Source organism: Anopheles darlingi, chromosome 3, assembly GCF_943734745.1.
Source record: "Anopheles darlingi chromosome 3, idAnoDarlMG_H_01, whole genome shotgun sequence".
NCBI lineage: Eukaryota > Metazoa > Arthropoda > Insecta > Diptera > Culicidae > Anopheles > Anopheles darlingi.
The window spans coordinates 58252042-58264541 of NC_064875.1; the positions used below are offsets into that span (position 1 = coordinate 58252042).

Below are 12500 nucleotides of genomic sequence, written 5' to 3' on the forward strand. Positions count from 1 at the left end.
TACAGATCCTTATCCAGCTCGATGACGAGCGACTTGAAGAAACTGGAAAACTTGCGCTTTATCTTGGCCGGATCGGATTTGTTGTCCTCCAGTAGCCGGCCCTCGACGCGCAACTCCCAGGAGGCGACCGAACCGTCAGCATTCGTGTCCCCCTCCAGACCATCCTTGCTCGGATAGAAGGTGTTGGAAATGAAGATGCGTAGCTTACGCTTCTGCTTCATTGGGCGCTTCAACGCCTCCTGTATATCCAGACGTTTCCGCATTATGGTGGCATCCAGCTTTCGCTCGAACGCCAACAGATCCATGTAGGCCTGCGATTCCGGTACAAGATCGCGCACCTTCTGGGGCAAAATTTTGTCCGCTAGCTTCTTCTTCTTTTTCGCTGAGTAATCACTGAATGAGCCGGGACCAACATTCCTGGTACGAAGAGGGAGAAGACCGATCAGCCCTGCTCTGGCGCGCTCATGAGGAATGCACCACACGTTGCCACAACTTACTTCTTCTGCTGGGATTGATTCATCGATGAGCGGCTTTCGGCGGAACGCTTGCCACCGGACGAACCGGACATCGGTGATCCGCGCATGTTTCCACCCTGGAACGAGGGTTGTGGCATCGGTCGCTGATGCTGATTCTGCGATCCGGAACCACCGCCCATCTGTGGCGGCGGAGTGTATCCACGGGGCTGTCGAGGGAGAAACAAGGTGAGATACGGTCCACATCACCCCCATATTAAACACAATCATCACTTACGGGGAAAGTGGCCCCGGGAAAGGGACGCATCACGGGCTGATTGGCTGGGCCCGGTGACGGTGGATAACGCTGCGGTCCACCGACCGTATTGGCGTTCGCTGCCGGGAATCGTTGAGACATCGTTCTCGGAGTCCTTTGCTATACTATATCACCGAAATTGGAGGGTTTTTCCTGCTTAATTTCTTAAAAAATACCGCGACCACAGAGCGAAACAAAATCTTGTTTACACGCGACGCGGAAAATTTTTACGCTTGTGAATGTTTACGTGCCCGGGTTGAAATCTACCAAAAGTGAGCAAAAGTGAGCAAAAGTGAGCTCGTGGGGAATTCTAAAATATCCGTTAGTGGAAGGATACCAGAAAATATGAATTTGACAAAATTATTACCTATTGAGGATAGGGAAAACAGCATACTTGCGTATCTGCTTCTTTTCACAAGCCCAGTTATTGTATGAGATTCGTATTCTGGAGTTTTTTTTATTTAAAAATACTCTGCTCTAGGACGGTCGAGCAGAATGACCTCCGCCCCGCAACCTATCACTCGAACTGATAATGGGTGGTGATCCCCATGCGATTCGGGAGGCTCAGCCTGCCGGCGCAACGCGAATCGATTAGACGTGAACGCTGTGAGTGAGCAACAGTCGTCTAACGTACCGGAGACAGCAAGGAAGCAGCGTGTAGTATCGTCGTGCAAAGGGAGTTCTCTAAAACTCGCAGGAATGGAACATTCCAAACGGCTATATGTAGTGCTCCTTGTAGCTTACCTGTGCGGCGTACAACTTGTGCAATCACAATTTTCAGCTCTTGGTAGGTAGCGCAAACCGCTGGTGCAGGATCAATCACGGAGAAGCTAATTTTCCCACAAAAAAAAATGCTTTTCAATTCCGAAGAAATGTTGCGGCGCGATAAATGCATCTGCCCGTGTGGCAACCCAAAAGGAGGAAAGGACTACCACGTGCCCAACAATCAGGTGAATATCAATCTCATCAATACCATCAGATGCAAAGATTAATGCATGAATAATTTCGTTAATGTTTCTCTTTTCCGATGCTCTCAATATCATGGCGGACTCAGTTGAACTGGTTTGATGCCGCTTCATACTGCAGCGCGATCGGTATGTCGCTGGTGACCATAAAGAACGCAGATGAAGGCCAGAGACTCTACGAGTCGCTGCCTACAACTCTTCGTTCCTCGTCGTACTGGATAGGTGCGAATAAGTTGACCACCAACTATCACGTCCAGTGGGAACTAACCGGAGACGAAGCTTTCAACGAAGCGTGGGCTAATGCTGAACCTAAGCAAAGAGAAGGATATTGCGTCTATATAAAACCACTATTTCAGGGTCAAAAGACATGGTACTCCGATGATTGCCTTACGGAGCGTAAATTTATTTGTGAATATTTCGCAAAATAAAGCATGCCGCACACGCACAGCCGCTCGCTGTTTAGTTATCCGGATAGCGCTGGCAGACGAATTTTTTTTCCTCCGAACACAGGAAGTCATTCCATTTCTGCGATGATACCTCCACGCCAACACAATGTTCGGTCTCTTCCCGATCCGAGTTCGGCTGGGCATTGTTGGGCTCCCCTTCAGCCCATTGTTGGACTTCCTCTTCAACGGGGCGACCAGTCAGTGCCCACCGGTACGTTCCATTCTTGCCGAGATCGTTCGCACCGATCCAATAGTATAGGCCCTCACCGGAATTCTCTTCTTCCTGCATCGTCTGCTGCAGAGCCCGCAGTTCGGACGTGCTACACACTTCAGCGATTTCCATTCCGATGCTGGTGCAGTACGATACCGCGGTGTACCAGTCAGCGGGCTACCGGAAACCGGAACAAAAGGAGAAAGCATGGACGATCAAGGACGATGTTGACCCGCTCCAACCACTAGTTACTTACATCCCTCATCGTAATATAGAACTGTTTGTCTTTCATTGCGTTGCAGCTGCACAAACAATTTCTACGGCCTAGAAATTCTGGAAGGAGAGAATGGTTATGAAACTCAAAAGTGAGGATCCACAGCGCGTGCTAACCTACCTTTTATATTGCGATCACCGCTAATAAGCCCGGGACTTTGTGCATGCGCCTGAGCAACGACTAAACCCAGCAGCATCGATGCTAAAATTGCTCTTGATACCATGTTTGAACGAGATCCGGTACAAGAAACACGTACTAAACGAAACGAGAACAACTGAAAAGAATGTTCGGCTGGTCAGCGATGTTGTCGTCTACGGCAAACAGAGAGATTGAACTGATCGGCTACGGCTTGAACCTGCTGGTAGCCAGTGGAGTTAGATGAATGATCGTGGATGTTTTGAATTTTGCACCGCTGCTCGCGTGATAAGACTCGCGACGGTTTGCCCTCCGACTGGTGATTGTGTGACCTTTTGGGGATTTCCAATTTGTACTGTGGGCTCTCTTCGTCGATGAAAGTAACTGTAATCGCGATCTCTGGCATGCATTTAACTTAGTGTTGTTTCAATATGCTTAAGAAGAACAAGTATTGAGGTCGTTGCAGTAATTGCTTAGACCTTAGATTTCTTTCATTTCTGCAACTAAACACTATTTCCAAACAAGGGATTCCTTTTTGGCAAGTATGACATATTTTCCTTTATTTAAAACCTACACATTTCTGGCCAGTAATGCGAACAAAAACTTATATTTACACGAAAAGAAGAAGAAAAAGTATACCGAGTGAGAGAGAGAGAGAGAGAGAGAGAGGAAACCGCGAACGAAACAGAAACCTCAAACACACGGGAACAGGGATGAAGACGAGTTCAGAGGGGAAAGGTGGTTGATAGCGCAATGGGAAGCGATAGCTGAACTTCTGGGCAGTGCAGGGAAGTCGGACCTTAGATCACTAGCTACTTCACGACACCACGACATCTCGCATATGAACTAACACATATTTTTATAAATACTACATACGATACAGTGAGGGCCGATCTTTCGGAAGGAGGCCAGAGTAGTGAAGTGTGGAAGTGCAATTATCATAAAGATGATGATGGAGAGCTTCTTCCTTCCACGCTAAGCCTTTCCCATGGTGGCTGGATGACACACTACATTGAACACACACCAACACCGCTGGTGGAAAGGGTCTGGCAGGCAGTAGGAGTATGTTTTGAACATTTGCAATCGATGGCTCCAAGGTCCAAGGCTCCAGGCGCATCAGATCTCGCAAATGAAGTACGTCTCAAAGCTGCACGGTGTGTCGTTCCACTTGAGCCCCTTGCCGTCCCGGTTCCACAGCTCGAGACAGTGCTCTTCCTCCCCGTTTTCGTACCGGAAATTGTTCGGTTCACCGGCGTTCCAGTTGGTGAACGAGAGCGGACGTCCATTCGAAATCCAGAAGAAGTTACCCTCTTCCGCCAGATCGGTACCGCTCGTCCAGAAGTGTTCCGTTGCCAGACCTGTTGGAGAGTGGAGAATGGAGCTTGTCTTAGACCAGTGGTCACCAGACGGAAAAGGCGCAAGTACATACCATAGTCTTTCACGTATTTCTCCAGCCGATCATTCTCCTCCTGCGACTGTATGCTGGCCAGCTGCATACCGTGGAAGCGACAGTACTGCAGGGCTTTGAACCAGTTAGCCTACGATTTGGGGCAATCGAGAATGGAGGAAAGTTAGTTGAGAGAATTGTCCTCTTTATTTCTGCCCTGTGGAATACTCACTTTGAAGAAGATACTCAGGTAGTAGCGCTTTTCGCCGAGCTTCAGCAGTGGCATCGTCCACCGGGGCGGCGCCGATGTCTCTTCGACACAGTTTGGACAGTCTGTAAAAAAGTTAAAAATGGGCGTTAAACTTCTGATACTTTTGTCGATAGACTAGCGTTGCAGAAGCATTTGGTTAACTCGCAATCAATTTTGAATGTGAACCCTAACCCATCGCTTCTATTCAGGAAGGTATATCCTTAGTCATGATCTCCTATTTCCTGAAGTCGGTGTATTAATTGAAACCAACCCACTTCAACCCCCTCAACATGATCCAATGAAAATGCCAATCGTAATGTGGGGAACATTATCAGACAATTAAGGGCGATCATCATCCTCGTTTGTCTTTATCCCAAAGCCGATGCCCAAAGAAACCGCAATTTGAATCACAAATAACACTCGATAAGTCCCGAGGAGCTCCGGAAATAGCTCAATCAGTTCGGAATAATTAAAGCCGCTCGAACCGCTAATTATCAAACGTGCAGCCAGATTTTAGTCATCTTCTAACGTCCCGGGATCCACCCATTCGCTTTAAGTGTCCATTCGGATGAAAATCCGGCAAACGGTAGCAGAGCGGCGCAAAGTGCTGCCAGTGTTTCAAACCAGCAGCCAGAAGTGGCTCGCAAGCTCCACCAACACACGCTGCCTCATTTGCATAGAATGCCGATCAGTTAGGCCAGTTTCAGCCGAATCGTAACTATGTTGCAAGCCGATCCGGTCGGATCCGAATTTCGCGTTTTGTTTTCAAACTGTATCGCTTGCCACACGCCAAAACCGGCGCGACCCGATCGTCGGCCATCTACGGTATTCAGATGTCCGAGCGCGGCACGCGGAATGCATTTGATTGATGATCTATCGCGGGCATTGCGGATCGCTCGCTGGTATCACTCTGCCTGCGAGTGGCAGAAAACACAGATTACTCGCCACACCGGACACCGGGCCAGACGCGGGCGCATGCGCAGACACAGGTGCATTAAGGTTAAGGTCATCGGATAGACACAACGGCGTGTGGTCGAGTGGACGCGCGATGCGCACACACAACCGCCAAGGACAACCAGCGGCACCGCACAGCAGGAATCCTCCTCAGGCGCTTCTGCATTCATTAAATACTGACCGATCGTCGACCAGGCTTCTCGATGCCGTGGAACGCGCAATTCCTTGCACATCGCTGGAGGGGCCGATTAGTGCAGGTGAAAGGAACATCCCCACCGGCCTCCCCACCAAAGTCAGCTGACAAACGAACAAACATCGATCAAAGCAATTGCTACGGTACAATGTTAACCACTTCTGTGGTGCTGCTGTTTCTGGTTGCCATCTTGCTACTATCACGTGTCCTTCCGTGAAGGGGAACTCACATCCGATTGAGCGCCGGGAGCCGGGAGCCCGGAGCTTGAGATCGTGTTTCATGGGCCACACCGGACACTATTATGTAAGACACTTGTCGAAGACTGAAGTGGTCCCCCAAAACTGGCGCTGCTTCTCTACCACGGAATCCGTAACTTGCGTAATAATGGTGCCGCCAGCAGCCGCCATTGGTATGAAGATAATTCAATTTTAACATCCGATCGCGAGAAGATGACCAAGGCTGGCAGGCAGAGGCCCGCCAATCTCGACAACCGAAGGCCGTTGACAAATGCGGCACGCGGCGTGCGGCGTACGGCCCCCGCCCTGCCCATCCGCCAGCGTAAGTGAATGTTGTCGCCCAGTCGGGGTTAGCTCATGAATACCGGCCAGCAGCAGCCACCACCATCTCCCGGGCGAAGGCGAAAGCTCCAGGGGCGCATCTTACTCCGGGTATTATTGCTTTCACGCCCTGATGTGCGATTAATTGTATGGCGTGTGTGGTACCTTCTGCCTTGACATTTATCTGCAAACACTGACGACGGTCGACTACGCACTTGAGCCACCGAAATGGCGGAATTGGGCGGGAGAAATGCCAAAATATGATGAAGCTGTAGGTAATGATGATGCTTGCTGCTGGCATTATGGTATTTTGGGTGCCCGCAAAAGGGCATTCACCATTCCCAAGGAGTGTCAGTGGGGTCAGGTTAATGATGATGGAATGCCTCAAACACCCGCTGCGCCCGAGCACCACGGGGTCGTATTAGGGTCATCTGCCCGCTCTTGGTTTACGGTGTGCCCAGAAACGATATTAACCTCAAAAAGCGCAACCACTTCAGAACGATTTTTATCTGTCATCGCAAGTCGCCGCAGCCTACTAAACGAAACGCAACTATGTTGTAGGGCACTTCAACACTACAACGCCATCTTCGATCGTACTTAAACGCTTTAAATCCGATCGAAAGCGGTCTCGAGTTTCGAGTATCGCTCACTAGCCTTGCCGCCGGCAAGGATGCTTCCTACGAAAATGTCCATGGACCATGGAATCGATTTCAATCGGTACCGGTGATGATTGCTCCCTGCACTCGCCGTGCCTCGAGGCAATCCAAGCGGAATCGCGACGGACAAAGCGAGACTCGTGGTCGCGCGATCTGTATCGTCGCTTCACGGACTCGCTCGCAAACGGTCGGTATTGACGATCGCGCGTCGGCATCGGTCGCAAGAAGACGCATCGTAAAGATGTCGTCGTCGTCACTGTCCCGTGCTATCCCGTGCGATCGAAATGTCGTTAACTTCACATGGAACCGGTCCACGTCAAAGGGGGGAGTAGAAAGGGCTCGCGGTTCGTTACGAAATGGCCGCGTTGGTGCGGGAAGTGGACCACCGACTGTCTGCGCCTGTCTGCCGATCTCACCGGGCGTTGGCCAAATCCGGCGCATTGTGTTTACCTGGTACGACCTCCCGAATGGCCCCCGCTAACACACACACAATTGTCGATCAGCAGCAGCAGCACCAGTCCACCAGACCACCAGACCACCAGACCTGGGCCAGTACGAGATCAGAGTCGTTGTGAAACAGCTGTTCACTTGACTTCTCGCGAGGTGTTGTGGTCGCGATCTTCCGTATCGCTGTCGTTCTGCCTAGGGCCATGGCGCAGTACCTCCCCTAGCTATGGGGGCAATCAATGTACGTTAAGTGGGGCCCAGGGTGTTGACTGTACAACATATGTTTACCATGTATGCGCAAGATTGGCGCCACGCACTTCTCACCTTCAATGGCGGCGACTGACGGTTTTAATGCTCACCCAACCCAGATTCAAATAACAATAAGGCCACATTGTGTGTTGCGCGACGTCGGCGACGACGACGAGGTCGGCGTACCTCGGCAAGCCCGTATGCCGGATCGAACGTGTAGCTCACCGAGCTCGTGTGTGTGTGTGAAGTGTGTGATTGATTAGATACTTTTGGAAAACCCCCGAAAAAGGTAACAATCGGTCACTCATCGGACGCGCATCCATCAGCCATCAGCCATGCTGCCATGCTGATCGTGATCGCCGAGAAACCGGGAAAAAGGTTAAACCAATTTGTGGCCATTCAGTTGATCCCCCCGCAGACGATGATCTTTTCCGATGATCCTCACAGGCACATGTCATGATGTTTGACGGAACGAAATGTTGGATTTGTCAAAGTCGCTGCCCTTTTGATGATGATGATGCTATGCCCGAATGCCCCGGCCGGTGGGGGTCGAATCGATCGATCGATCGATCGATTGTAATACGATCCTAAGGGCGCCACGATCGATGAAGGGCGCCAACCTGAAGTCTGAAAACCTTAGCTAATCCACCGGAAGCGTTACGCCACTCGATCGCTCGAGAAGCCCATTCAGTGCTCGCACTCGGACAACAAGACACACACACACACACACATGCACACACACAAAATGGCACATACGCAGTCCTGTCGATCGAGTTACACGACCGAGCCGTCGTCGAGGTAATTAAGGTCATTATTGCGAAAGGACGAGGATTTGATGCATGTCGCGATCGGCGCGGAGTGCGCGATCCATCATTCGCTGGAGCTCTAAAGCACACCACAACCATCCCCCCGCCCCCCTCACTACCAGCAGCTAACCCGTTTGCGATGGCGATCGTAATCCAACCTGCTCCCCGACTCCGCGACGCTCGCGCTAACGTAATCCCGAAATCGATTCAAAGCCGAGCTGAGGACCCGGAGCGGCCGGCAAGCTCGCGAGGAGCGAAGGGATTTTAACACTTTCTTCGAACGTAACAATGCTAATCGGATCGGAACTTCGATGGAGTAGGAGCGAAGGAAGCTCTCTCTTTCTCTCTCTCTCTCTCTCTCTCTCTCTCTCTCTCTCTCTTCAAATTCAGGAAGCCAGCGTTTAAAGCTAAGGCACACAGGAGAAGAGAAGATGATTCTGGGCTATTTACTACTGGTACCGTGTGAGCTGCCGCCGATCGCCTTCGGTGTCGCACACTGTACTACACTTTCACTGAGTATCACAAGCAGCAGGACGACGACGCTGGTGGCCATCAGAATCCCGTATCGTGGCCATTTGTGGCTTCGCTGCAACTGCGCGGTTTCGCGGAACAAAAACATCGTGATCGTCGATCGAGAGATTGCGGCTTTGGTAGAGGCTTTGGCGTCAACGTCAACGACTACGAAACTGTTGGAGCTTGCAACCCGCAGCACTCCCCGGGAGCAATGTGGTGACCGAACGACTGCCAAATCGCAACTAACCACAGCGATCGACGCACCGCACGCTCGACGCAGCCTCCACCGCGGGCGCGAGCCACGCGCGCCGGGCTAAACGTTTGCGCTGCGAGATGCATACATGCAGACCTGCTCCCCCTTCCGCTTCATTCGCGCTGAAACGCTGAGAGGGAGCGAATGGAACCTCCCACCGCTGACCGGTACCGTCGTCGTCGTTGTCGTCATCGTCGTCGTCGCTACCACGGTTTGCGATCGATTCGGAGGTTCGTCGCTTGACGTTCAAGTCTTTCGTTTGTTGCTTCGATTGTCGTTGGTGCAGGCACACACACATGGTATCGAGAACGGGCGAGGACGAAGGACGATCCGATCTGCGAAAAGCCGCTCTGCTCTCTCTCTCTCTCTCTCCTCCTCGCTCTCTTTGACTCTCTGTCCGGATTATGTTAATGCGTGGCCTGGCGCAGCTAGTAAGTGGCCTTGTGGTACGCAATGCGGAACGTGCGGTTTGAAAACACCACAAACGGCATGTCGCTTCCCACCGATCGACTTGCTGCTGCTGCTGCTGGTGCTCCTGCTGCTGCTCTGCTGACCTGCCGGAATGCAGTTCTTTCATCACATCACGCCAGGAGTTCTAATGGGAGGATGATGGCCCCCATTTTAGTCATCTTGTTGCTAGTCGCAATACAAGCGTCACTACATACGCCGCGAGCTACTCAGACATGGACTCGGTGACCGGTTTTCTCGTGATGCTGCTGCTGCTTTTGCTGCTGTCGCTTCATCTTGAACCCTCTTCTCACCTGCTGGCAACAACTTTCGGTTTCGTTAAGGACTGTGCGGTGCGGTGGTCGGAAGCGAAGCCAACAGAAGAAAGCAATAACACGGTGAGAGAGAGAGCGCGAAGTCGAAGAGATTTACATCATCAGCAGTGGACACAACACATCACTTCGATGTTTTCCCGGTTTGGTGGGTGCCCCTGGAAGGGAATTGAATGTGTAACGACGTCACCACCGAAAGGGAGATTTGCGCCCGTGCGTGCCTTCCAGAGGTCTGATGCAGGTCTCTCTCTCTCTCTCTCTCTGGCCCAAAAATGGCGGAAACACTCCACTTGTCGAGTGTAATTCGTTGCGTCATCGCAAAATATGTCCTCAAACAGTGAGCACTTGTTGTTTAATGGCGCCAACCGTGGCGCATGTGTGTGTGTGTATGCACGAACTGCATGCGGTCCCTATTTGCGCTTGACAAATAGCTAACAAATCGATCACTGTATGTGACACTTGCCAGCCAGGGAACCACCCGTTGGTTGGTGGCCGGTTATGGCGATTGACATTTTTGGCAGCAAACGGACAAAGCAGTCCCGAGTCCATAAATCACTTGGGAATCACGTCTCCTGGGAAGAGGAACGCGAAGGAGGCACAAACAAAAACACACATACTGCAGGAGGTCACATGTTAATGAAACATGATACACGCGAAAGCGAAAGTGTGCGGTGGACTCGCGTTTCCTTGGAACTCGATTGGATTTGAAGCTCAGACCGCGAGGTCATACGGCATGTGGCATGTCCTGATTACGCGCTAGTCACAACAGGTAGTCACGAGTGAATGGCTGCCCGCTTGATCGGCTGTGGCCAGATCACTTTCTACCTTGTGTGGGTTTTCCAAATATTCGTCGTCGTCGTCGTCGTTGTCGGTATCGGCGTGTCCTTGGACAATGGTCAACTGAAAAACGGCATTCCCTACTACTTTCGAACGGTTTTTGGCCGAAAGTCACGTAGCGAACCCACAGTCGGACGAGGTGTTAAGTGCAGGAATGGCTAATTGTGCGGATCACTCTCCCGGCCCTAATGAACCAACCGGTCACCTTAACCAGTACACTGGTGCATCTGTGTGTGTGTGCGCGCACGGGCCATTGATTCGGTTGATTTGTGAGGTGAGCAACGATATAAGTTTAATTGAATTTAATGGATACTCCATGGGGAGCATGTTTTGGGTATAAACAAAGCCAAATCTCTTGAGACCCTTTTTGGCGGCAGCGATCAAAGGCCTACGGACCCATCGTACTTCGGAATCGGAATGTGATGGATGAGAAACGTAAACAAACTCATTTCCAGTACTGCGCCTGCTGCGTCGAGCTGCTAACTAATCCAACTAATTGCTCTGGTAGTGTCGGGAATGTGACTCGTTACTGGGTTATGTAAGTGCGTCGCGTGCCACGGGCATTCTCTCCGGTATAAGTATTCGAAGAATTTATTGGCTATTGGTTGCACCAATGCTCCGTACACCGCATTGTGCAAAGTAATATTAACAATTAGAAAGACGCCTTCTGCATTATTCATCGCTCGGGAGCGTTAAGTGGCAATTTGCCACCGGCTACTAGATCAGCGCGCTTGTCAAGTTGACAAGCCACCTCGCCATTAATTGAATCTCGGGCGTCAGAGCGCTAGAAGAACAGTGCGCGTGGTAAGTGAGCTTCGACTTGCAAAACAACAAGAAATCAAGAGGAGCCGGAATCGAAATATGATTTCTACTTGTCCACTTCTTCATCTCGCACTCGTCACCATCCGGTTTCCGATGTATGCGAAATACGGTGCGAAATCAGAGCGAAGCGAGTAACTCTAGATCAGAACGGCGAACGCACCGAACCGCGATGTTAGAGCCGACGTTCGGCACTCCGGTTGAGGTTCGTTGTGTTCTGCTGACATTTCGAAAAACCAGATTCCTGCCCCTGCTGGCTCGCTTCATGTTTCTTGTACTTGGTTGCTTCTGTCTTCCTCTCTCTCTCTCTCTCCCGTTATCTCTCAGCGGCTGAGCTGCCACCAGATCAGAACGTATCAGAGAGGTCAATGGTATCGTCATCGGGGGGATCGAGGCCACAAGAACGCCCTCCCCCAAAAAGGCACGAGGACTGCGCAGACACTAGCAGAGCATGTCGGGAGAATTTACGATCCTGGAGCATCAAACATATGGACATTTGCATATTCAGATGGGGAACAAAGCACTGCCATGGAATGTTACCATTTCCGTCCCAGACGAATGACCGAAGCTCCGGGGTTTTGCCAAAGTTCAACCGAAGAAGAAGGAGAGTTATCGTTTGCTAGGGATCGCTCTGTAAGAATGAACGGAAAGAAAGCGAAGCATCTGGACGACTCTTTTAGAAGGTCAGAGCGTTCGGTATTAAATAAGATAAGAGGCCGTTTGCTCCAAGGTGCGCGGAATTTATCATGATCCCATTAGCATTAAGCAACAAATCAGCATTGCCATTTAGAAACTTTAATGACTTCTTAGGTTCACTGTATTATATATTTTTTCCTCTATTTTAAAGACAGAAGAGAAGATAATGTTTCTTAAGAATGAAAGCTGAGTTAATGAGTTAACTTTGTACAACTGAATATCTAGCTAGTATTTGTGCAGAGTCTACGAAAGGGTGACTTTGTAAGGATAAACATGAAAAAGCCGTGAGTGCAATACAGAAATGA

General features: G+C 50.7%; 4 protein-coding genes across 5 annotated transcripts in view; 1 reads left to right on the forward strand and 3 right to left on the reverse strand.

Annotated features, from left to right (window-relative positions):
- Positions 1 to 986, reverse strand: part of LOC125957025 (brahma-associated protein of 60 kDa) — a 1991-nt gene extending 1005 nt beyond the window's left edge. Inside the window, exons 1-3 of the mRNA XM_049689379.1 lie at positions 751 to 986; positions 498 to 682; positions 1 to 417 (exon numbers count right to left, since the gene is read on the reverse strand). The exon at positions 1 to 417 is cut by the window's left edge and continues 1005 nt beyond it. Of these exons, the coding sequence (XP_049545336.1) occupies positions 1 to 417; positions 498 to 682; positions 751 to 870 (722 nt within the window). The 5' untranslated portion in view covers positions 871 to 986. The remainder of the gene's footprint in view (positions 418 to 497; positions 683 to 750) is intronic.
- Positions 987 to 1335: 349 nt separating this feature from the next.
- On the forward strand, positions 1336 to 2207 carry LOC125956788 (snaclec coagulation factor IX/factor X-binding protein subunit B-like). Its single transcript, XM_049688984.1, has 3 exons — positions 1336 to 1555; positions 1639 to 1718; positions 1823 to 2207. Exons 1-3 carry the CDS (start codon positions 1468 to 1470, stop codon positions 2159 to 2161), a joined length of 507 nt encoding a protein of 168 aa, XP_049544941.1. The 5' UTR covers positions 1336 to 1467; the 3' UTR covers positions 2162 to 2207.
- Positions 2108 to 3084, reverse strand: LOC125956787 (C-type lectin domain family 4 member K-like). The gene is made up of 3 exons (XM_049688983.1): positions 2785 to 3084; positions 2647 to 2723; positions 2108 to 2567 (listed from the first exon to the last, which is right to left on the reverse strand). The coding sequence occupies exons 1-3, from the start codon at positions 2885 to 2887 to the stop codon at positions 2193 to 2195; spliced, it is 555 nt and encodes a 184-aa protein (XP_049544940.1). The 5' UTR covers positions 2888 to 3084; the 3' UTR covers positions 2108 to 2192.
- A 258-nt stretch (positions 3085 to 3342) lies between these two features.
- Positions 3343 to 12500, reverse strand: part of LOC125957954 (uncharacterized) — a 29923-nt gene continuing 20765 nt past the window's right edge. For both annotated transcript variants that reach the window (XM_049691017.1, XM_049691016.1), the window contains exons 7-9: positions 4419 to 4519; positions 4229 to 4337; positions 3343 to 4157 (exon numbers count right to left, since the gene is read on the reverse strand). In XM_049691017.1, coding sequence (XP_049546974.1) covers positions 3916 to 4157; positions 4229 to 4337; positions 4419 to 4519 — 452 coding nt within the window. In that variant the 3' untranslated portion in view covers positions 3343 to 3915. The remainder of the gene's footprint in view (positions 4158 to 4228; positions 4338 to 4418; positions 4520 to 12500) is intronic.

Bases quoted from the DNA above. Each gene is read 5' to 3' on its own strand.
- LOC125956788 (XM_049688984.1), top strand. From the start codon at position 1,468: ATGGAACATTCCAAACGGCTATATGTAGTGCTCCTTGTAGCTTACCTG. The intron at 1,556-1,638 runs GTAGGTAGCGCA...TCAATTCCGAAG, and splicing joins ATCACAATTTTCAGCTCTTG to AAATGTTGCGGCGCGATAAA. The intron at 1,719-1,822 runs GTGAATATCAAT...TGGCGGACTCAG, and splicing joins ACCACGTGCCCAACAATCAG to TTGAACTGGTTTGATGCCGC.
- LOC125956787 (XM_049688983.1), bottom strand. From the start codon at position 2,887: ATGGTATCAAGAGCAATTTTAGCATCGATGCTGCTGGGTTTAGTCGTT. The intron at 2,724-2,784 runs GTAGGTTAGCAC...CTCTCCTTCCAG, and splicing joins CGGTGATCGCAATATAAAAG to AATTTCTAGGCCGTAGAAAT. The intron at 2,568-2,646 runs GTAAGTAACTAG...GGTTTCCGGTAG, and splicing joins TCTATATTACGATGAGGGAT to CCCGCTGACTGGTACACCGC.